Source organism: Medicago sativa, chromosome 6, assembly GCF_051527215.1.
Source record: "Medicago sativa cultivar Bolivia chromosome 6, Bolivia_mono, whole genome shotgun sequence".
NCBI classification, from domain to species: Eukaryota; Viridiplantae; Streptophyta; class Magnoliopsida; order Fabales; family Fabaceae; genus Medicago; species Medicago sativa.
Genome location: NC_140754.1, coordinates 85,350,364 through 85,373,458, shown reverse-complemented (window position 1 = coordinate 85,373,458; position 23,095 = coordinate 85,350,364). Strand labels below are relative to the sequence as shown.

General features: G+C 33.1%; 3 protein-coding genes, 1 long non-coding RNA gene and 1 pseudogene across 6 annotated transcripts; 2 read left to right on the top strand and 3 right to left on the bottom strand.

Moving 5' to 3' along the window:
- Positions 1–629: 629 nt before the first annotated feature.
- LOC146917652 (uncharacterized) lies at positions 630–1,401 on the bottom strand. The gene is made up of 2 exons (XR_015015798.1): positions 1,119–1,401; positions 630–1,046 (listed from the first exon to the last, which is right to left on the bottom strand). It is a non-coding gene; the product is annotated as an uncharacterized LOC146917652 (long non-coding RNA).
- Positions 1,402–1,717: 316 nt separating this feature from the next.
- LOC146917651 (uncharacterized) lies at positions 1,718–2,802 on the bottom strand (the record flags this gene model as incomplete). Its single annotated transcript, XM_085721905.1, has 2 exons — positions 1,718–2,506; positions 2,716–2,802. Coding segments are annotated over 2 exons (870 nt in total), but the record flags the coding sequence as incomplete, so codon positions are not given.
- Positions 2,803–9,095: 6,293 nt separating this feature from the next.
- LOC146917650 (disease resistance protein Roq1-like) lies at positions 9,096–13,993 on the top strand (annotated as a pseudogene). Its single transcript, XR_015015796.1, has 4 exons — positions 9,096–9,842; positions 10,511–11,615; positions 11,784–12,101; positions 12,496–13,993. The product of XR_015015796.1 is annotated as a disease resistance protein Roq1-like (transcript).
- A 2,801-nt stretch (positions 13,994–16,794) lies between these two features.
- On the top strand, positions 16,795–18,826 carry LOC146917649 (disease resistance protein RPV1-like). The gene is made up of 3 exons (XM_085719480.1): positions 16,795–17,438; positions 17,811–17,883; positions 18,065–18,826. The coding sequence occupies exons 1-3, from the start codon at positions 16,936–16,938 to the stop codon at positions 18,743–18,745; spliced, it is 1,257 nt and encodes a 418-aa protein (XP_085575606.1). The 5' UTR covers positions 16,795–16,935; the 3' UTR covers positions 18,746–18,826.
- A 1,554-nt stretch (positions 18,827–20,380) lies between these two features.
- On the bottom strand, positions 20,381–22,853 carry LOC146917648 (uncharacterized). Of its 2 annotated transcripts, XM_085719478.1 has the most exons (5): positions 22,655–22,853; positions 22,501–22,570; positions 21,846–21,970; positions 21,686–21,754; positions 20,381–21,285 (listed from the first exon to the last, which is right to left on the bottom strand). In XM_085719478.1, exons 1-5 carry the CDS (start codon positions 22,820–22,822, stop codon positions 20,440–20,442), a joined length of 1,278 nt encoding a protein of 425 aa, XP_085575604.1. In that variant the 5' UTR covers positions 22,823–22,853; the 3' UTR covers positions 20,381–20,439. The 2 variants fall into 2 exon arrangements, with proteins under 2 accessions (XP_085575604.1, XP_085575605.1); XM_085719479.1 differs by lacking the exon at positions 21,686–21,754.
- Positions 22,854–23,095: the final 242 nt, after the last annotated feature.

Below are 23,095 nucleotides of genomic sequence, written 5' to 3'. Positions count from 1 at the left end.
AGAAAATGGAGAAGATCCTAATTCTTCGAGCTCAAGCTATACGGTTTTCAATTTTATATTAATTATTTCTTTCTCCTCGGAATTCGAACACAAAAACTATGTGTATTTTACGCTGTTAAATTATTTTCAAATACATGTTGTTATTTCCATTGTCCATATATATGGATTAAAAAATAGGCTTAAATGCACTTTTGGCCCCCTATGTTTCAAATAGTTGCGATTTTGGCCCCCTAAGAAAAAAAATGGATATTTTGACCCCCTATGTTTTGCTCCTCTTTTGAATGGCTGATTTTGACCAAGTCAAAGCCCAGGTGGCAGGTCACTTAAGTGATTGGGCATGCCAACTGTGTAATTTTCATTTAAAAATAAAAAGAAAAGCCACGCGTGTATTTTCATAATTAAAAAAAGAAAAAAATTGGAAGGATTAAAGAGAGGACTAGGAGCACGTGAGCTGCTTCTTTTATTTTTTTTTTCTCTTTCTTCATCTTAGTATTTTCCCTTCTTCCTTCTTCCTTCTTCCCCATCTTCATCATTCATCTCCATAAACCTTCAACAAACAACCCACAAAAAGAAAAAGAAAAAAAAAACCTATAAAGCTAACATAATCTCAATCCACCTCAATCTAAATCTGAACCCAACATTTAATTTTACAGAGAAACCCATAATCCCAATCAAAACCCTCACATCCAAATCTCAATCCATAATCGAAACCCATATTATTATTGAAAAAAACCTTCTCCAAATGGTTATTGAAAGTGTCAAGAAAAGTAATCTCACACAAGAAGCTAGCGACAACCATTTTATTATTGATAATTGCAAGAATATATACTTGGTATGCTTTGAAACAATTGCAGTTGTTGCTTTATGGTGTCTAATGTTGTAGGCCTCAAACAAAAATTGGCAAGATTGTGCACTTGCCGAGGTACTAGAAATCTGCAGGGGTAGAATCCCAAATTCTGATATGCTTTCAGAGATGAAACAACTAACAATGGTTATTCATGAAACCTTGCGCCTTTATCCACCTGCACCTTTACTGTCAAGCGAGCCTTCAAACAAAACAATTGTTTAGTTTTACAGAGAGAACAAAACAAACATTTAGAAAGAGAAAATCAAATAACCTTAGTTTCTTCAAGATCCATTTCATCTTCAATCAATTTAGTCACATAAACACCACCAAAACAGATATGGATGAGCATGTTGCAACTTTGAACACGCTTTGCAAGCTTCAGGGAAGGGTTTTTGGGTGAATATGGGTTAGAGGAAAGGGTAATTTTTTCATGAGATCCGAGTTGTTTGCTATCTACCTTGCATTTGTTTATCATTGAAAGTGATTCTGGGTTTTCTTAGAAATAATAGAAATGGGAGATTCTTGAAAAAATTGGAGTTGAAGATGAAAATTGGAGGTGAAAAAAAAGAAGAAGAAGAAGAAGAAGAAGAAGTAGCAGCTCACGTGTTCCTCTCTTTAATCCTTCCATTTTTTATTTTTCTAATTATGAAAATACACACGTGGCTTTTCTTTTTATTTTTAAATGAAAATTACACACTTGGCATGCCCAATCACTTAAGTGACCTGCCACCTGGGCTTTGACTTGGTCAAAATCAGTCATTCAAAAGAGGAGCAAAACATAGGGGGTCAAAATATCCATTTTTTTTCTTAGGGGGCCAAAATCGCAACTATTTGAAACATAGAAGGTCAAAAGTGCATTTAAGCCTAAAAAATACCCTACAATGCTACAACACTTATTGAATTTGTTTCATGTATAATGTCTACATGTAGATCACCTCCACCACTAGCAACCTCTGTTATGAAATCTGAAGAACAGTGAATATCTTGTTGGCAATCTGGATATGACTCGATAATAACTTGACTAATTTCGTTGCCAACATCTGGTTGACCTACATTACCAGCCTCTGGATCAGAACCTGAAGGTTCCTCAATAATTTGATCTTTGTCAACCTGTTCTTGGGAATGCGAAGACGAATGCATAACAAAGAGTGGACAACCAAATATTATAGCAACCAAAATCAGCATCCAATTGATGGTCCACAGTTGAACTGCTAGGCAACCTAGGAAATAAGCAAATATGCCTATTTCAAATCCAAACCTGATCAGTTTGGACAAGCTTAAGGATATCAAAGCAAATGCAGCATTCGAAAGTAGGCTGAATATTTCAGGTTTCCCGTTCACAGCCTTGTCGTAATAGAATGAGTACACTGAGATGATCATCACAACCGCAAAGCTCGTGTATGTTTTTATATGAGCATATCGTGTGGATGGTGAGAACTGCTTTACAAACAATATGGTGGTAAAGATAGCGAAGGAAAACAGCCCATACAGAGAGATTTTGAAAATGTTCCATCTTCCAATCAAACGATTGAAGGAAGGGCTCTGAGCATAACATGATAGGCCTACTACACTTGACACAAGGCCAACTAGTCTCCAAAATGCGTTGCCACTAGAAACCTTCGATGAAATCTCAATATCTCCCACAACCCTCTCAAAAATCTGCAATATAATAAGAATTCAGGAATGTTTGCCATGTTTACGGATGAAAGAGATTGAGTTTGTGTGGAGAATGCTTTTAGTGTGTTTGTATGAGAGGATTTTATGACACGTAATATATGTAATTTAAAAAAGTGATTCACTGGTTAGGAATGAGCTAGAAACCTAAAAGCTAGAAGGAACAGAAACCAAAAACCTCAATTTGTACTCACCTTAGATTGAGATTGAGATTGAGATTGAGGGTAATAAATCTGGATCGAATCTTTTTTGTAGTGGTGCAGTAGATCTGAAACATGCCATCAAATAAGAAGTTTGTGTTAGATATAGTTAGATATTTGTTAGAATTTGTTTAGGTAGTTAGAAGTTAATTATGATTAGATGGAAGTTTATTATGTAAGTTAACTTGGGATCACAATATAAAGGTGTATCCTACCGTAATTGTATCATATTCTTTGGTCTATTAATTCCATATAATTCATCTTTCTCTCAATTTATTTCTCTTATTTGGGCTCAACCTTGTTTCTCAACATGGTATGAGAGCCATGACATCCACCATGAATGCTCTTTTCTTGTCTTCTTCGTTTCAAAACTTTCTATCAATCATTTATTTTCCTTTACTAATATCTTGTTGGATATGTGAGCAATCAAAAGTGACAAGTGCATACTGTTCTGCTAGAAATCTTGTATTTCCAATCACCAAGACAATGTTGGAGAGGTTTTTTAGGGAGATCCATCATTAATGGCGACTTCAACCTGTTCAGTGTATACATGTTTCTTGAATATGGGATCAAGAACGTGTTCATTCTCTTGGAGTTGGCTGGTTTTTTTTCTATTGATAATTGTACAATTATTGAAGACTTAATTTCAAGATTGAAGATAAGTTTTAAGATTCTCAATATGATTCTTTGTTGTTTTAGCCACTATTGGTTTTGTTATATATTTTTTTCCCTATGGTTGTTCAACAATCTTGTTTTTCTTGGTGTTTCCATCCTATGATCATTAAGCAACTTTCATTCTCTATGTATTGCTACTCTAGCAGTTAAGCCTTCTTATTTTCTATAGGTCGCTATCACTTTCTTTCATCAACATTACTTTGTTACATAGTATTGTCTTTTTTGAATTGTTCTTCCAAAGTTGAAAATGTTAATTCACACAACCAACTTGCGGGGAGCTGTTAGACATATAGTTAGAGATTAGTTAGAAGTTAGTTGTGATTAGGTGGAAGTTTGTTATGTCAGTTAACTTAGAGTCATCGTATAAATGTGTATCATACACTAATTTTGTTACATTCTTAATTCTATAATTTTGTATAATTCATTTTTCTCCCAATTCTTTATAAAGGTGTATCATACGCCTTTCATCTTCTCAATCCACATCCCCGGATACCATATACTTATATACTCAAACTCGTTCAAAGAAAGGATAACGTGTCAACTTAAGGGTATCAAGTGTCAAGTATTGATAATCGTTTGTTAGTGATATTAGGTTAACGTGCTTAAACCTTCAATAATTATTAGACCATCTAAGGAATTAGGGGCTGTAGTTTGAGAAGAGGATTCTAACTCAAGGGATTGATTAGGACTATTTTGTTAACTATCGTTGGACTAAGAAATCATTCATAAGAATAGGTGCAGCATACCAATTAGGGGAACATAGATGATTCGTAAGACCTAAACTCATCTCTCTCTTATTCTTTTAAACCAATCTTTAATTCTCTGTCATTACTTTTATGCAATTAAACCAAAACTTCTGCCTAGTGGCAACCAAAAATAACCTTTATACATCCTAAGTTCCAACGTAATTCACTTCTTGAGATTAAAAACAGTCCTCGTGGGATCGATATTTTTACTACTTCAATAGTATTTGGTGCACTTGCCAAACATCTATCAGGAGGCATATTGAGAACATTATAAAAGGTTATTTACTAAAATTTAGAATTTTTTAACATGAGATGAATTAAGTATAATTTTTTTAAATGACAAAAGTTCAATATAACGGTCACACAAATCTAGATGTAGAAATTAAATTTTGAACTAATTTTTTGCAGAGAAACTTTTACTGATGTTTTTAACATGTCTACAAAAAGTTTTTCAAAAACTTAAGAGTTTATGCATAATTCAACAAATTTGGATTAAGTAGGGACTAAAATTGAATGCAGAAATTTTTTATAGGATTAAAAAAGCTATTAAAATTAAGTAAGGACTAAACTTAAAATGTCCCGATTTTACGTGGACCACTAACATATTTAACCCTTCAAAAATTAAGAATTTAAATTATATTTTTTTGTTATATTGTCGATATGATTGAAATAGACAATCATGTTTAGTTTGGTTTGTTATAATTTAAAAACAACGAACATTTATATTTATATTTTTAATTTTCATCAAAATCAAAATTTCATTAAAAAGAAATCATTCATATTTTTTAAAATTTAGCGCATTAAAAAGAGCGGAAAACGGACATCTGAGTGCTCGTCTTTATTTAATCCATTTTCTTGTACTCCCTCCGTTTTTTAATATAAGCAAAATTTACTTTTTAGGTTCATTCATTTAATGATGTATGTGGTTCATAATATGGACTACATACATCATTAAATGAATGAATTAAAAAAGTCAATTTTGCTTATATTTTGACACGGAGGGAGTATCCTTACTTTATCTCTGTCCCTTTTATTCTCCTAGTAATAAATGCTACAACTGTAACAACCTTGGTAATACGGGACACTCCCTATAAAAATTTCATTTTTATTACAATAATCAACTTTAATCATGGAGGCTTAAACCTGTGTGAACAGTGTGAAACTTTTGTCTGTATAATATAATAATTCCGTGTCTTGATTTTTAAGTTGACATTTTTTTCTTTATTTTATTATATTAAGATTAAAATTGTGACACGTGAAAGGGTGCAGAGGAGGGGTATGTCACATAAGCTATCAAACTCGGATACTCCAAAACGGAGACGTATTCATATTGGATACGTATCAGATATCGATGCTCCACGGATACTTGCGGATACGCATCATAAAGTATCGGAATTAATATTTTTTCTAATCTCTGAAAAGCTCAACTAAGTCATATTATGAGACCGAGTAATTAATAAATAGTAATGTTACCTTTAGAAGAAAAGTCTTCATTTTTATGAGACCGAGTAATTAATAAATAGTAATGTTACCTTTAGAAGAAAAGTCTTCATTTTAATAAGCCTTTTTTTCCAGTTGTGAAAAAAAAAAAAAACTTTTTGCCTTCCTCTTCCTTTTATTTTCTAGTGATGTCAACAATTAATTACACTGCATATACAATGCAGCAATTTTTGTGTTTCAACGATGCTGATATTGAAGCATTCTATGCTTCACTAGGATCACCATATATAAACCACTTCTCCATCACATTTATCTTTGGAAACAAAACCTAGCGATCAAACCACACTCAAATACATCCACTCCGTGTCGAAAGTAGGATTTTCTACGAAAATAAAATCAGAAATGTTTCATATTTTACTAAGTGGAAATTGGACTGTCTTTGTGAGCTTAACTCAATTGGTATGGACAATGCATAATCATAATATATGCAAGGTCTGGGGTTCGAACCCCAGCCACCACAAAATGGAAATTCAACTACTACAATGCACTGCAGCAAATGTTGAACTATCGAAAGCAGAGAAAGTGGTTAATGAACTTGAAACTAATCTTAGAGAATTTCTAGAAATGTACAAGAAGCTTTTATATCATAGAGGTGGAATTGTTTCAGAAAGGAAGAGTGGTGAAAGCTCAAATAGATGATTTAAGGATCCGTGTGCCCACTTTGAAAGCTGATCAGGAATGTGCTAAGATAGGACATATTTGAGTTGTGATTCTCCTTATTTAAACAACTCAATGGAAAATAGATCGGACGATGTACACACACCAAAAAGATTTTTTAACACAATTAATGTTTCTGGTCTTTCAAATCACAAGATCGAATTGAAAGTTGGAATGCATGTTATCGAGAAATTTGGACCAAATTGCTGGCTTGTGTAACGGAACTCAGTTTATTATCACAAAAATGGGGAGATATGTTCTTGAAGGAAAAGTTATATCAGGAAGCAACATTAAGAAAAAGGTTTATACACCTAGATTATCATTGATGCCTTCTGATTCATGAATTCCTTTTAAATTTCAACGTTGACAATTTCTTATATCTGTGTCTTTTGCAAAGACCATTAACAAATTGACATATACCTTCCATAACGAGTGTTTTCGCATGGTCAGCTAGATGTTGCAATATCAAGAGTTACATCAAGAAATGTGTCTAAATTTTGTTGACCGATGAATATGGTACTTGCACTTCAAATGTGGTGTATAAAGAAATTTTCTGAAATGTGTAACCATTGAAATATGAAATAATATAAAGTTGTGCTCTTTGACATTTTAGTTGTTATAGTTTCGTGGGATACATAAAATTTGCACTGCAAATAATGTTTTAAAATGCATATGACATGTGCAGCAACACAGGTAAAAGATCTAGTTTGAATTGTAATAAAATAACTATGAAATTGTGGAAATAACTACATTTACTTTGACCTAAACTCTCTGGGTTTAACAGGATTTGGAATAAATCTATTTTCATAAGCTATTTTGAAGAGTTCATGAAGATAATTGGAATCTATCTTGAAAAGTTTATGAAAATATGTTGAAAACAACTTAAATACACTAGCGGAAAGATGTGCATTAACGTGCACAACTATATATCTATCTATTGTACATATATAAAAAGATATATCAATTTTGACATATAGCATCATACTTTTTTTTTTTTGAAAATAATATTAAATAAGTTCTTATTTTAATGGGATTTAACTACATTTAATTAATTATTTAAATAATACTATCAAAAGAATAAAATAGTTTAAATGAAAGATAAAAATACTTCTTTCGGGCACTATTTGAAGGTGAGAAAAACACAAGAAGGGGGGTTGAATTGTGTTAGCTTTTTCTTCGTTTTGTTCCAAGTTGAAAACATTGATCAGGAGCAGATGGAGTTCTGCTTCTGAAGTGAAGTTCAGGACTAACTTGCAACAGATAAAAACAGAGAGAGAGAAAGAAGAAAGACACAAAGCAATTATACACGTTCCTTCCACAAACCGGAAGTAGTCCTGTCCCCCTTGCACTTCCAAGGAGAGTTCACTAAAATGTAATATCTGATTACAACTGCTCACTGCTAAACTTAGCAAGAGACTTCCTATGCTCCTGAACACAATCAAGAGACTTCTAATGCTCAAGCACAACAGCAAGAGACTTCTATTCAAACAGAATTACAAAGAAAATGTTTGAGGTTGAACACTTGATATACAATCAGTGGTGCTCACAATACAAATCAGATACAGACTCTAAAGACTCTAGAATTTCTAAGATATGAACTTTGAAAAAGAAATTCTAAGTGAACTTTGAATGCAGAACAATTTCAGCAGAGTTTTGGCACTTGTAAATTGTTGTTGAGTCCTTGCCAATCTCTAAGTCCTCCTTTATATAGAGGTGTGAAAGAGACGTTGTGAATTGCCAGCACATCAAAATAGAGTCGTTTTAAGCTTTGATTAATCACCAATGATCTTTTGCCTGATATGGTTATTGTCCTATGAAGGATCAATTTCAAATCCATTCCCATTGTGAAGGAACGTCGTTGCAGGCAGAGCTGTTTTTCTTGTCTTGTAGAAGAGACAAAAACAGAGTAGTGGAGGTAGTGGTTGTACACTTCGTACACTTGTACTTTGTCAACGCTCTTTAAAGAACAAGCATCCAATGCCTTCAAATCCTTTCAAAATAGTCGTTGTTTCACACTTCCAGTCTTCTGCAATGCTTAGACGAGATTAAATCCATTGAACAGCCTTTGAAGCTTTAAGTCTTGCATCTCCTGATGAACTTTAGCTTATGGTGATCTTCTCCTTCTGATGAGATGCTTCTGATGAACTTGCTTCTGATGACGTCATCACTTCAGGAGCACTTTGACTTCGGTAGCACTTCTCTTCAGATGCTTCAAGCTTCCTTTTTGTTGATTCCTTAGCTCTCTTTTGTTCTTCTAGAACCTATTTAAGATGTCAAATTTTGTCTATGGTCATGTACACTTGAACAAATATTAACTTATCCAATTGACAAAAACTCTCAAGGGTTTAATGTTAAACACATTTTGTTGCAACACTATTTTCAACAAGATTTACTTTTTTAGATTTATTAAATAATAAATATATCTAATTTATATTATAATTTTTTAGTAAATATTAAAATTGACTTTTTGCTTAAAATATGTAAATCCTGAGAGTATTTTGTTCCAACACTATTTTCAACAAGATTTACTTTTTTAGATTTATTAAATAATAAATATATCTAATTTATATTATAATTTTTTAGTAAATATTAAAATTGACTTTTTGCTTAAAATATGTAAATCCTGAGAGTATGTATCTAAAGATGACACAATAATTAATTTATGTCGGTAGATAAATTCACATAAATTAATATAAAGAGTTCTTATTTAAGCAAAAGCTATTTGAACAAGCTTTCTGATTGATGTCTATTTCAAGTAATTTTATTTTCTTTAATAAGAATAAATCACCTTCAATGCTTGTTTGTTGAGTATCTGATACCCCTCATAATGGTATTTATCTTTCCTTTCGTGATAGATTTCCGTGTTCACTGTTTGCTTGGAGGTTAGAAACTTCGTGCACTGATTTCCGTGTTCACTGTTGCAAATTACGTACAAAAGAAACTTCGTGCAGGCAGTGAAGATAGAGCACTATAGTCTGGTTGACTTGACTATTGGGTTTTCCCAACCATAATTTAAAGAATGAAGAATAAGAAGAATAAGGATCCATTGCATTGCATTGCAGGTGTCATGGGATATCAACAACGATACGATGCGTTCATAAGCTTTCGAGATGATGATATTCCTAACGGTTTCATCGACAATCTTTATGGAGCACTGGCTAAAAGAGGAATCAACACCTTGGTCGACATAAAGACGCTATCCAGAAGGAACAAAATCATCACACCGTCAGTAGTAAGGGTTATTCAAGAGTCCAGGATTGCCATTGTCATCTTGTCTAGGAAATATGCCTTCTCTCCATTTTGCTTGGAAGTACTTTCCTCTACCGTTGACAACTTTCAACAGAATCACAAAGATCGATTTATTATTCCGGTTTATTACGACATTGATCCTTGTCATGTTCGAATGCAAAGTGGACCTTATCAAATTGCATTCACAAAGCATGAGGAGAGGTTTAAGGGAAACAGAGAGAGAGTGGTTAGATGGAGGAACGCTCTATCCCAAATGCCTATCGTCTATGACTATGGGTTTCATTTCAAACAAGGGTAAGTAACCTTCTTCACTATGATTCTTGTCTTCCATTTATTTTAGGGTTATGTTAACAAGTGCCCTTAGAGCAGTAGTTAAGAAGTCAAAAATAGAAATAATTATAAATTTGATGTTGAAAAAGTACGTTTTTAAAGTTTCAAGTTTCAAGATGTTAAATACACCATTTCGAAGATAAACTTTCTCTTTTAACCTCTACCACCCCATTTCTAAGATAAATTTGATGTAGAATGGTGGAAACATCATATTAGAGTGGTCAAAGTACAATATTAAAGTGGTCCTAGTACAATATTAGAGTGATATAAGTACCATAATAGAGTGATATCAATACTATATTGGAGTGGTGTTATCACCCTATTTGAAGGTGTATTTCTAGAATGGATCTTACGCTGCAGTAGGACTCTAATACAGTTGTAGCTGAGCTGTTTTATCATGGGGGAGTCGTGGTTGATAGTCTGCTTACACGATTTTTGGACAGTGCCACGAAACATCTTAAAAGAGAGCAACTTAGTCCACGACTCAACCTAATAATCTATTCGGTGACACTATTTTTAACTAATTTTGACTATTGTTCCAACAGTCATATTCTTTGAAATTTGAATTGTAACAAGTATGAAATCGTTGAACTAACTATATTTACTTTGACCTAACCCCTCTAGTTTAGCAGGGAAGGTTATGAATCTAAGCTTATGACCAAGCTTGTGGAAGAGGTCTACAGGAAGTTTGATTTTCTTCCTTTACAAAATGCTGATTACACAGTCGGATTGGATTCTCGATTGGGAGAAGTGTACCAACTTTTGGAGTTGGAATCTCATGAAGTCCTTATGGTGGGGATCTATGGGGTTGGAGGAATAGGTAAATCGACACTTGCTCGAGAAGTTTATAATAAGATTGCGCTCCAATATGAAGCCTCATGTTTTCTTTCCAATGTAAGAGAAAAATCAAAAGATGGATATAGATTAGTGGATTTCCAAAGTAAGCTTCTTTGTGATATGATTCGATTAGATATTCGGTTAGGAGATGCTAGTGAAGGAGTTCCGATAATAAAGGAAAATCTTCAACAAAAGAAAGTTCTTCTTGTCCTAGATGATGTGGCAACACTAGAACAACTGGAGGCTTTGGCTGGAGGACTTGATTGGTTTGGTCCTGGTAGTAGAGTTATCATTACATCACGGGACAGGAGTTTGCTAGCATTTCACAGGGTTGAGAGAAGATATGTGGTACAAGAGTTAAATCCCGAGGATGCTATTGAGTTGTTTAGCCACTATTCTTTTAAACAAAGCATTGTTGATCCAAATTACAAAGAACTTTTAAACAGAGCAGTAACTTACGCTTCTGGGAATCCGTTGGCCTTGAAAGTAATAGGTTCATACTTGTTTGGAGGAAGGATTGAAGAATGGCGATACACATTAAACAAGTTTGAACGAATTCCTCACGGTGACATTCAAAGTATACTTAAAGTAAGCTTTGATGCCTTGGATCAAAAGGAAAAGAACATTTTTCTCGACATTACTTGTTGCTTCATAGGATATGAATGGACATATGTCGAGATTATTCTTCGTGCTCGTTATGATCACAACATAAAATACCATATCGAAATGTTGAGTAACAAGTCTCTCATAAATATCAGCTTGGATGGTAAGGTGACATCACATCCCTTGATAGAGCGCATGGGTAAAGAACTTGTCCATCAGGAATCACCAAATGATCCTGGAAGACGTAGTAGGTTATGGTCACATGAAGATATAGTTCAAGTCTTAACAAATAATATGGTAAGGTTCAGGACGGGTTCATATTTTATATCTAACCTATATGGATCTATTTTCACTCTTATATATACTCGTGACACAATTGTTTCATCTTTTATAATAACTAAATCTTCTTGTGTGTGTGTACATGATGTGTTGATTTTTGTTTTTTTGTTTTTGTTGTATTTTAAGGGAACTAGTGATATTGAAATCATTCATCTAGATTCCCTCTTAATTGAAGATGAAGAAGCAATAGAATGGGACGGAAAGGCCTTTGAGAAGATGTCGAACCTCAGAATACTCATTATTAGAAAATTTCATTTCTCCAAAGCTCCTAAGTATCTTCCAAAAAGTTTAAAAGTATTGGAATGGTGGAGATATCCTTTGGAAAAGTTACCATCTGATTTTGATTCAATGCAACTTGTCATATGCAACTAGTCGAGGTATCCTCCTTCAGAAGAGTTACCAGACATGGGCTTCAAGCCGCCCGAGTTGAGATCATTATTACAGGCAAGTATAATGATCTTTTATGTTCAAGATTATTCATTTGATTATTTTATTCTTTCAATTTAAATATTTGAGAACTTCAAATTTTACCATGTTCAGTGTTATGACCCAGTGATAAGAAAAGAAAAACCAAAGACAAATTCTGAACTTATGCGCACATTTTTTTCTTTCTTTCCTTCTCTTTCCATATAATCCTCTGAAAGCATCTTCGACATTCTTCTTTACATTCTAAACCTGACAAAGTGCTTCTGATGTTTTGCAGACTTTTCGTAAATCGCTCAACTTATGTTGCACAATTACTTAAGTATTTTTTTAATTATAAACCTGACTGAAATTACCCGTTTTTGTTATTGTGCAGATTTACGATGAGGTTCCTGAAGTTTCTCAAACTTCACAGAGTGTTCCTGATGTTTCTCAAACTGTTGACGAAGCTGCTCAAGTTATGATGCCGATTTCACATTGGGATTTCAAAGCTGACACGGCGTGGAGAGTAGTTGGGCTTATGTCAAGTGTAGTTGGCCTGATATGTTATGCTTTGAGCCCTTCTTTCAATCGATTAATTGGAAGGTGGAAACCTTTCAAGTTCTTTCTCTATGGGGCATTGTGCGGGCTATCTTTACTACCATATTGTTTGCAAAGCATTCATCACATTCCACAGGGCATGGTCAACTCAAAACTTACACGACCTTTGCAGTTCTGGTGATCATCTCAGTTTATTCATTCTTCTATGACAGAACAGTTAATGGAAAAACTGAAATACTGAGTATAGTTTCAAATGCTGCGTTTGCTTTGGTAACATTAAGCTTGCACAAACTGATTAATTTGGGGTTTGAGATTGGCGTGTTCTCATATTTCATAGGATGCTTTACAGTTCAACTGTTAACCATCAACTGGATCTTTATTTTTGTTGCACTTTTCGTTGGTTGTCCACTTTTTGTTATGCATTCCTCTCTGAATTTCCAATAGGAAATAGTGAGTGGAGGTCATGTTATCCATCCATCTTCACATTCTAATCCAAATGTTGATAGCGGTGGTCAATCTATCGATCAATCTTCTCATTCCAATCCAAATGATGATAGTGGTGGTCAGAATGTCGATCCATCTTCACATTCCAATCCAAATGTTGATAGTGGTGGTCAGGCTGTCGTTACATCTTCTCATTCCAATCCAAATTCCAATCCAAATGTTGATAGTGGTGGTCAGGCTGTCGTTCCATCTTCTCATTCCAATACAAATGTTGATAGTGGCGGTCAACATGTCATTGACATTCATTCAGAGAGTTGATAGTGGTGGTCAGGCTATCTATCGAAATGTTGATAGTGAAAGAAGTTTGAGAATTGTTGTAACATTGTAGCGTAATTTTGTTTTTTGATCCATATTTTCAATAATATGGAGTTTTCAATTTTTTTTTTTTTTTTGAATCGGCAAAATATTATTAACCAACAAGCCCGTGCAAGGTGCACTAATAAGCTTGGGTGGAAAAAAAACAATTACAAGGGGAAATCGGTTGCCACAATAACTTGGCTCGAACAAAAACCCCTTAAAAACCACCCCAAAAACAGGCCTCGGACATTGAGGCTGAAATATACTTTTATAACGAAGCATACAACCGCCTCAAGTCCGAAGACACCCAAAAACACCAGCTGCCAAAACCACCCATATTTTCAATTTATTTCTGGCTTCTAAGAAAATTTCCCAAGATAGCTCTGTATTGTGGTGGAGGACAAAGGTTTGAGTTTTGAAAATCAACCCTTTCTAAATGAAAATGAGACGTAAATTTTGTGTGCTAGATACGAAAGAATGGCCTTTGTATCCAATAGGTTCGAATCAGAATTCAATTTGTATACATTGTGATAGTCAAAGTGTAATTTACTTGAACAACATGGTGTGACAGTGTTTTAACCATATGGAATAAAAATGCTTATGAAAAAAAATAATAGATGGAATGAATTTGAAAAGTTTGCCTTCCCTTTACATTTTCATAAATCCCCCAAATCATATATTTGTTTTTTGTTCGAATAAACTAATCCAGGTAGCTAATTTGGATGTGTAAAATCCTAAAAATTTAGAAGTAAATATTTTACACATAAAAATTTAGATTGCCCAATCCGAAAGTGTAGAACACCCAAAAAAATGATATCTTATAATATGGAGAAGTAAAAATAATGTCAGACGTTATCTATCCCTTAAAAAAAAATGTTATTTAGTTTAGTGTAAAATGTTAGACTTGATGGTTCTTAGTGAAGTCTAACATCTTGCATCATGTGAATGTCAAGATTATAGTACACTTTTATGTGAAAATTGTATCCATATTATATTCGTTTATTATATTCAACATTTATATATTCATATTATCTTAAAAAAAATGTCAAAAACAAGTCAAAATTATATCCATTAGGGACCAAAAATAAAACAAAATTTTTTGTGAGGATGAAAACATCTCATTTTATTTTTTAGGGACTAAAATCAAATTTTAATATATATATATATATATATATATATATATATATATATATATATATTGGGATGAAAAACTTATTTAACCCTATAATCTATCGTAATCATTTCCTAATTACAAATCTGGCTTTAAATTTTTTGAAGGCTAATGTGAGATGTTAGACTTCTCATAATAATTTTATCGTGACATTAGACATCTGGATAGTGGATTGATTAATTTGGAGGGGTAAAGTTGGAAAAATAAATATATTGAGAATTTAAAGAAAGTTGGAAAAAAAAAAGTTGGAAAATGTTTATATTGTTCAAAAAAGGAAAAAGTTTATATACCTAGATTATCATTGATGCCTTCTGATTCATGAATTCTTTTTAAATTTCAACGTCGACAATTTCCTATATTTGTGTCTTTTGCAATGACCATTAACAAGTTGACATATACCTTCTCCAATACGTGTTTTCGCATGCTCAACTATATGTTGCAATATCAAGAGTTACATCAAAAAATGTCTCGAACTTTTGTTGACCGATGAATATGATAATTGCATTACTACGACTTCAAATGTGGTGTATAAAGAAATTTTTTGAAATGTGCACCCATTAAAATATGAAATAATATAAAGTTGTGTTGCTAAGATCTAGTTTGAATTGTAATTAGATAACTATGAAATTTTGGAAATAGCTACATTTACTTTGACCTAAGAATAATTTGTTTTCAAAAGCTATTTTGAAGAGTTTATGAAGATAATCTGATGCTATCTTTACTCAAAAAATCTGATGCTATCTTGAAAAGTTTATGAAAATATGTTCTTAAATATATACTAGAGAAAAGACGTGCATTAACGTGCACAACTGTATATCTTTCTATTGTGTATATATATAAAAAGATATATCAATTTTGACATATAGCATCATACTTCTTTTTTGAAAATAAGATTAAGTATATTCTTATTTTAATGGAATTTAACTATGTTTAATTAATAATTTAAATAGTACTATCAAAGGAATAAAATAGTTTAAATGAAAGATAGAAATACTTCTTTCGGCTACTATTGTAAACAAGATTTACTTTTTAGATTTATTAAATAATAAATATATCTAATTTATATTATACTCCCTCCATTCCTTTTCTTTTGATGTTTTAGAACTTCAACTATATTCCAAAACTTTTGATGTTTTAGTGAATTTATTATTGTTTTCTCAAGTTTACCCTTGTTGAAAAACACAATAAACTATTAAAGTAGTTGTGACCTTTGGTTTATCACATGTGAATTTAATGATAAATAAGAACATTTAAGTAAAACACACACAAATGTTTATATACTTTAATTACTCCTTAAACCTTGTGTCAAGAGCTAAAACATCAAAAGAAAAGGAATGGAGGGAGTATTTTTTAGTAAAAATAAAAATTGACTTTTTACTTAAAATATGTAGATCCATATGTATGCAAAGATAACACAATAATTAATTTATGTCGGTAGTTAACTTCACATAATTTATGTCTATTTCAAGTAATTTTATTTTTCCTTAAAAAAATTATTTTCTTTAATAAGAATAAATTACCTTCAATACTTATTTGTTAAGTTTCTGATGCCCCTCATAATGATATTTATCTTTCCTTTCATGGTAGATTTCCGTGTTCACTGTTTGCTTGGAGGTAAGAAACTTCGTGCACTATAGTCTGGTTGACTTTGTGTTCACTGATTTCCGTGTTCACTGTTGCAAATTACGTACAAAAGAAACTTCGTACAAAAGAAACTTATATAGGTAGAGAGTTCTTTTGACAATTAACAATAATGTTATTTTAACTCATTTTTAATCGTAATTAAAAAAACTCATTTCAACAATCAAATAGTAGAAGATTTTCATTAGAATTGTCCTGGACAATGTTATTTCTTATTTTTAATTAATATAGTTTTTATCATTGTTTCTTTAAAATTTTAGCCACACATATCAAATATTTAGATCTGCCCCTACCAATCATATCTTAAATTTGTTCTAAATTAAAAAACAAAAGTGCCTTCAAAAAAAAGTGTAAACAAATTATAAAAAAAGTTTTTTATAATGTGTCTAGCGGAGGAAAAAAAAGTGGGGCATGTCTAGAAAGTTTTTCCCCTCTCTCGAAAAGACTAAAACACCATATGGCCTACGTGGAAGCTGTCTAGAAAGTGCCAGGGAAAAACGCGGGAAAAACGCGTATCATTGTTCATACTATTAATACATGCTTTGTTTCAGTTTTAAGCATATTCTAATCCTTGTTAAAAAAAATTCTGTCAAAAAATCCTTGTTAAAAAAAAAAGCATATTCTAATCCACTTTCTCTAAAAAAAAAAAAAAAAAAAAAAAGCATATTCCAATCCACTTCTCTAAAATTTGAACTTATTCAGATGGCTAGCAGCAGCAACAACTCATCTTTGGCTCCTGTGATATCTCATAGAAGAGATTATTATGATGTGTTTGTCACCTTCAGAGGTGAAGACATTGGCAACAATTTTATTGCTTTTCTCTTGGATGCCCTTGAAACAAGGGGCATTTTTGTTTTTCGGGATGACACTAATCTTCGAAATGGTGAAACCATAGGATCTGAGCTCATTAAAGCAATCGAAAGATCTCAGATTTTCATTGTAGTCTTTTCAAGAAACTATGCTTCCTCAACATGGTGCTTGCAAGAATTAGAAAAGATTTGTGAATGTGTTCAAGGAACACAAAAACACGTTTTTCCTGTTTTCTATGATGTTGATCCTTCTGAGGTGCGAAAGCAACGTGGGATTTATGGTAAAGCCTTTGCTGAACATGAAGAAAGATTCCAACAAGAATCTCAGATGGTTTCAAGATGGAGGAAAGCTCTAACACAAGTGGCGAGTATCTCTGGTTGGGATCTACGTGATAGGTAAGTAATTTATAATTTTCTTTTTTTTTTTGGTAGAAAATATAAGGTGAAGGGATGGTGCACGAGTCCATGACATTAATTCAAAGAGTACTTACAAAATGATTTACATTTACCTCCTTCCAAAGAAACTAACATAACTCAATCACAAAACCTCAGGGTCCAAGACCCTGTTTACTCTTTATTATACTTTAAAAAAGAAACTGTTAATCCTATGAATTATTATTACTTTTAATTATTATTGTTTAAATTTGAAAAGAATGCTTTCTTTCCACATTCAACTGTATGCCAGATAGTTCGGCCTTTGAATTGTGATAAGTATGAAGGCGGAGAAATTACTGCATTCAGTTTCACCTAACCTCTCTGGTTTAACAGGGATCAATTGGAGGCTATCAACAATATTGTCGAACAAGTCTCCAGGAGGGTTGATCGTGTTCCTTTACACAATGTAGGTTCCTTAAGTTCTGAAATGAAAAACCATGCATAGAAATGTTTTGAATCTTGCGGCACATTTTTTACTTCTCATTCCATGCAACCATCTGAAAGCATCTTCTACACAAACACAATTACTTAAAATCATTTTTAAATTATAAACCTGACTGAAATTACCCGCTCTTGTTACCATGCAGATTTCAGATGTGGTTCCTGAAGTTTCTCAAACTTCACAGAGTGTTCTTGATGTTTATCAGACTGATCACGAAGTTGCTCAAGTTATGATACCGATTTCACATTGGGATTTCGAAGCCGAGATGGCTTGGAGAGTAGTTGGCCTCATGTCAAGTGTAGTTGGCCTGTTATGTTATGCTCTGAGCCCTTCTTTCAATCGATTAATCGGAAGGTGGAAACCTTTCAAGGTCTTTCTCTATGTAATGTCATCTTTAGTCATCTTTACCACCGTATTGTTTGCAAAGCAGTCATCACTTTCCACACAGCTTGCTCAACTCATAAAAACTTGCGCAATCTTTGCGGTTTTGATGATCATCTCAGCGTACTCATTCGTCTACGACAGAGCTGTGAATGGAAAACCAGACATACTGAGTGTAATTTCAAACGCTGCGTTTGCTTTGGTGTCATTAAGCCTGCACAAACTGTTTAAGTTGGAGTGTGAGATGGGTATATTCTCTTATTTCTTATGTTGCTTTACAGTTCAACTGTTAACAATCAACTGGATGTTGATTTTTGTAGCCATAATCTACGGTGGTCCTCTCTTTGTTATGCATTCCCAATCGCAACCAAGTAGAGGTCAAAGATCACATTCCGAACTAGCTGCTGGCAGTGGTGGTCAACATGTCATTGTCATTCCTCCCTGAATCAAGTTTGAGAAGTGTTGTAACATTGTAGCATATTTATTTTATCAATATGATCAATAATACTCCCGCAGTTTCTTTTTATTTATCGCTTTTAAAATGTTTTGTTCTGATTTACTTGTCATTTTTAAAATTCAACGCAAAATTAATTGTTATTTTAATTTTTCTTAATAACACTTGAATATTTATTGTGTAGATAGAAATATGTGAAATGATATCTAAATTATTTAGGTTGAGTGTTATAAAAAGGGAAATAATTCTATTAAAAGAAACAAATTTGTTCGATCTCAGAGGTACATGCAAATAACTTTAAAACGACAAGTAAAAAGTAAATGTAGAAGTATATGGAGTTGCCATTTTATATTTGGCTCCTAAGGAAGTTTTCTAAGATAGCCATGTAATGTGGTGGAGAACAAAGCTTTGGGTTTTGAAACTCGAATCTATGGGAAAGAAAGGCCTTTAGATCCAAAAGGTTTGGTCGATGAACTCGGTTTGAATCAGAATTCAATTTGTATATGTTAAAAGTACGCCGGTTGGAGAAAGATAAGTAGATGGGTGATATGGTGGAGCAGATGGAGTCTTTGAAGAAAAAATCAAACATGGGAGCTTGTTCAGATTTGTAAGGGGAAAAGGGTCATCCGTTCCAAGTGGGTGTTTAAGAGAAAACCAGCAGTAACAGGAAAAAAAAAAAAAAAAAAAAAAAACAGGGGGGGGGGGAGTTCAAGGCTCGTCTTGTATCAAAGGGGTGCTCGCAATAGAATGGGATTCATTATGATGAGATTTTCTCTCGGATAGTCAGACATACTTCTACCATGGCAGTTATAGCCTTGTTAACCAGTTGGGACATGTATTTAGAGCAGATGAATGTGAAAACAACTTTTCTTCACAGTAATCTAGATGAGCAAATTTACATGTAGCATCCAGAGGGGTCAGGAACATCGAACATGGTAGACTAGTTTGTGAATTGAAGTGGTCTTTGTATGGTTTAAAGCAATCTCCAAAGCAATGGTACTAGCGCTTTGATTCATAATGGCTACAAGAGGTGTCAGTATGACTATTGTATTTATATTAGGAGCTTTGATGATGGTTATTTTATTTTCCTGTTATTGTAATTTGTATGTGGATGATATGTTGATTGTTGTTAATCATTTACATGATGTAAATGAACCGTAAAATTGTGTTGGAAAAGGATTTTCACATGAAAGACTTAGGTGCTGCTAAAAGGATTCTTCGTATGGAAATTCACAGAGATAGGAGTGCTAGGAAGTTATGGCTCTCTCAGAAAAGCTATGTTGAAAAGGTGTTAGAAAAATTTGACATGAGAAATTCGTAGACTATGAGTACTCCATTAGCGAATCACTTTAAGCTCTCATTGGATGACTGTTTGAAGACAGATGCAGAAGCTAAGTATATGTCAAAGGTTCCTTATGTCAGTGTTGTTGGTTGTTTAATGTATGTTATGGTCTGCATTAGACCAGATTTGGCACAAGCTGTAAGCCAAGTTTGTAAGATTCGGCACTAAATCGTAGTAGTAGTGTCCAAACATAGCTTTTCTAACACTGTTAAAATTATTCAACAGTCACCGTTCGTAGTATTCACCGTTTGTATTTTATACTATGTCAAGTGTACGTTGTTAAATTTGTGTCCAAATATAAGAGCTTATATTTCCATTGTCCATATATAGATTAAAATATCCCCTACAATGCTAAAACACTCATTGAATTTGCTTCAAGTATAATGTCTACTACACCTTGATCACTTCCACGACTAGCAACCTCTGGTATGGTAACTGAACTGTGAATAACTTGACTTTCACTAGATACCTCTTGTTCGGAATCTGGATACGAATCAATAATAAATTGACTTTCACTAGATACCTCTTGTTGGTAATCTGGATACGAATCAATAATAACTTGACTTTCATTGCCAACATCTGGCTGACCAGCATTACCAACCTCTGGATCAGAACCTGAAGATTCATCAATAATTTGATCCGTGTCGACCTCATCTTGGGAATGTGAAGACGAATGCATAACAAAGAGCGGACAACCAAAGATTATAGCAACCAAAATCAGCATCCAATTGATGGTCCAAAGTTGTACCACTAGGCAACCTAGGAAATAAGCAAATATGCCTATTTCAAATCCAAACTTGATCAGTTTGGACAGGCTTAACGACATCAAAGCAAATGCAGCATTCGAAACTATACTCAATATTTCAGGTTTCCCATTCAGGGCTTTGTCGTAATAGAATGAGTACACTGAGATGATCATCAAAACCGCAAAGCTCACGTAAGTTTTGAGTTTAACATATTGTCTGGAAGGTGAGAACTGCTTTACAATCAATATGGTTGTAAAGATGGCCAAGGAAAACACCCCATAAAGAGATAACTTGACAATGTTCCATCTTCCAATTAAACGGTTGAAAGAAGGGCTCTGAGCATAACATAATAGGCCTACTACACTTGAGACAAGGCCAACTAGTCTCCACAATGCGTTGGCATTAGAAAGACTCAATGAATTCTCAGAATCATCTGCAACACTCTGTCAAGTCAACAATGTAACAAAAATTTAGTATTGCTAGTCAAGTTTATGAATGCAATTTAATTGAGTATGTGTGGAGGACGCTTTTAAAGTGTGTTTGGATGAGTGAGTTTTATTTGGTAATATATTTAATTTAAAAGAAATTTAGTTAATTAGGGATAAATTTTTCGACAAAATTTGTGTTTGAATCCTAACTGGAACATTCCTTTGTTAAATTTCATTTACCTTTTAAGCCAAACTCTCCATTACCAGGAGCACATTACCAGGAGTACGATATAGAGTAATTCAAGTTCTTCAATATAAATTACTTAAAATGTTTCTGAGAATCTCTTATAGCTTGAGTAATCTGTATGATATTCAATTGTAAATCTTGAATATACGACCAGGGAAAAGAACTTACAATATCCATTGTAAACTCATCCAACATGTCATATGCTTTCCATTCCATCACTCTTAAACTACTATTTCCCTTTAAATTCAAAAAACACTAATCAAGTATAATACGCATACGCACATGAGTAGGACTTCAATACAGACTAAGGAAAAATAGTTAACCTTACCTTGTATTCCTTTAAGAAATAAATTTTATCCTCAGGCAACAATAACCTAATACATTTCCCAACCTCTGTTGGTGATTCTTGACAAACAAGTTCTTCAGCCATTTTCTCCTTACCGCCGTTGATACCTATGATAGATTCATCAATCAAAACATGGATTTGATCTTTCAAGTTGTAATCATCATGATCACAAACTACATTTTGAACCACTGTCAACTCATATCCTTAAAATACTCAGCATACCTTTGTCTAATCCATTACTCGTGTCTTTTACCTTTTCTGTGTTAACAATATAATGTGAGGGTGTTTTAACTATATGATAAAAATGCTTATGAAAAACTAGGTGGAATAAGTTTGAAAATATCTCCACCCTTACATTATTAAAAATCCCCCAAAATCGTTGTGTTTTTTTTTTTTTTTGTCGAATTCGCCCCTTTCCTAACATAGAAACACCTGAATTATTATATTTTTTACTAAGTCTAATTTTTTCATGAAGTCTAACATCTCACACTAAACTTGAAAAATTTTGAGGATTGTTTACATCGGCGACTAATCCGAAAGTGTAAAAACCAGTAAAAGTTGCATTTTATACCTTCGGATTGACCAATCCTAAGGTGTAAAAATCCTAGATATTTATGCATCTGTCAAAAGAAACTACCTGGATATTTATGTGTAGAATTATCCCATATACTTGGTCCTCTGCCACTAACATTCTCTGCACCTTCATACTAAAATTTATTCATTGAATTAGTATCTTAAATACACAAATAACAGTAAAAGAATTAATATTGAAATATTTGGAGTAGTACTACCTGGTAAGCTGATGAAGCTGTTCCAAAAATAAAACCTTGTGGGAAACTAGTTTGGTTGAAGAACTTACTAATATCAATATTGGTTAACAATATTGTAGCATCAGTTATAGCCAAAGAGCTAAGAATCACAAAAATTCTAGAGAGAAGAAGAACAATTACTGTCATCATTGTAGTTCGTCTATTTTATTCATTTTAACCAAACTTTGTTTAGCCTTAGCCCTTATATACCTGGTAAGCTAATGATGCTGTTCACATCAACGCGTTTTTTGTCTTTGGCTCATATTAGGAAAATACTACATTGACTTTTGGTGACTTAGTATATTTTCATGAAAGAAAATGATAGATGAATGATTAAACTATATTATATTTTGATGTAAAAGGATTAATTGGTTAGAAGAGAGATAAAAACAAATTCATCAATGTCATTAAAAACTCAGTGAT

Excerpts from the sequence above, each read along its gene's own strand:
- LOC146917648 (XM_085719478.1), bottom strand. The coding sequence starts at position 22,822 with ATGATGACAGTAATTGTTCTTCTTCTCTCTAGAATTTTTGTGATTCTT. Across the intron at positions 22,571-22,654 it reads CAGCTTCATCAGCTTACCAG|TATGAAGGTGCAGAGAATGT; the intron begins GTAGTACTACTC and ends AATAAATTTTAG. Across the intron at positions 21,755-21,845 it reads ATTTCTTAAAGGAATACAAG|GGAAATAGTAGTTTAAGAGT; the intron begins GTAAGGTTAACT and ends TTGAATTTAAAG.
- LOC146917649 (XM_085719480.1), top strand. The coding sequence starts at position 16,936 with ATGGCTAGCAGCAGCAACAACTCATCTTTGGCTCCTGTGATATCTCAT. Across the intron at positions 17,439-17,810 it reads GGTTGGGATCTACGTGATAG|GGATCAATTGGAGGCTATCA; the intron begins GTAAGTAATTTA and ends CTGGTTTAACAG. Across the intron at positions 17,884-18,064 it reads ATCGTGTTCCTTTACACAAT|ATTTCAGATGTGGTTCCTGA; the intron begins GTAGGTTCCTTA and ends GTTACCATGCAG.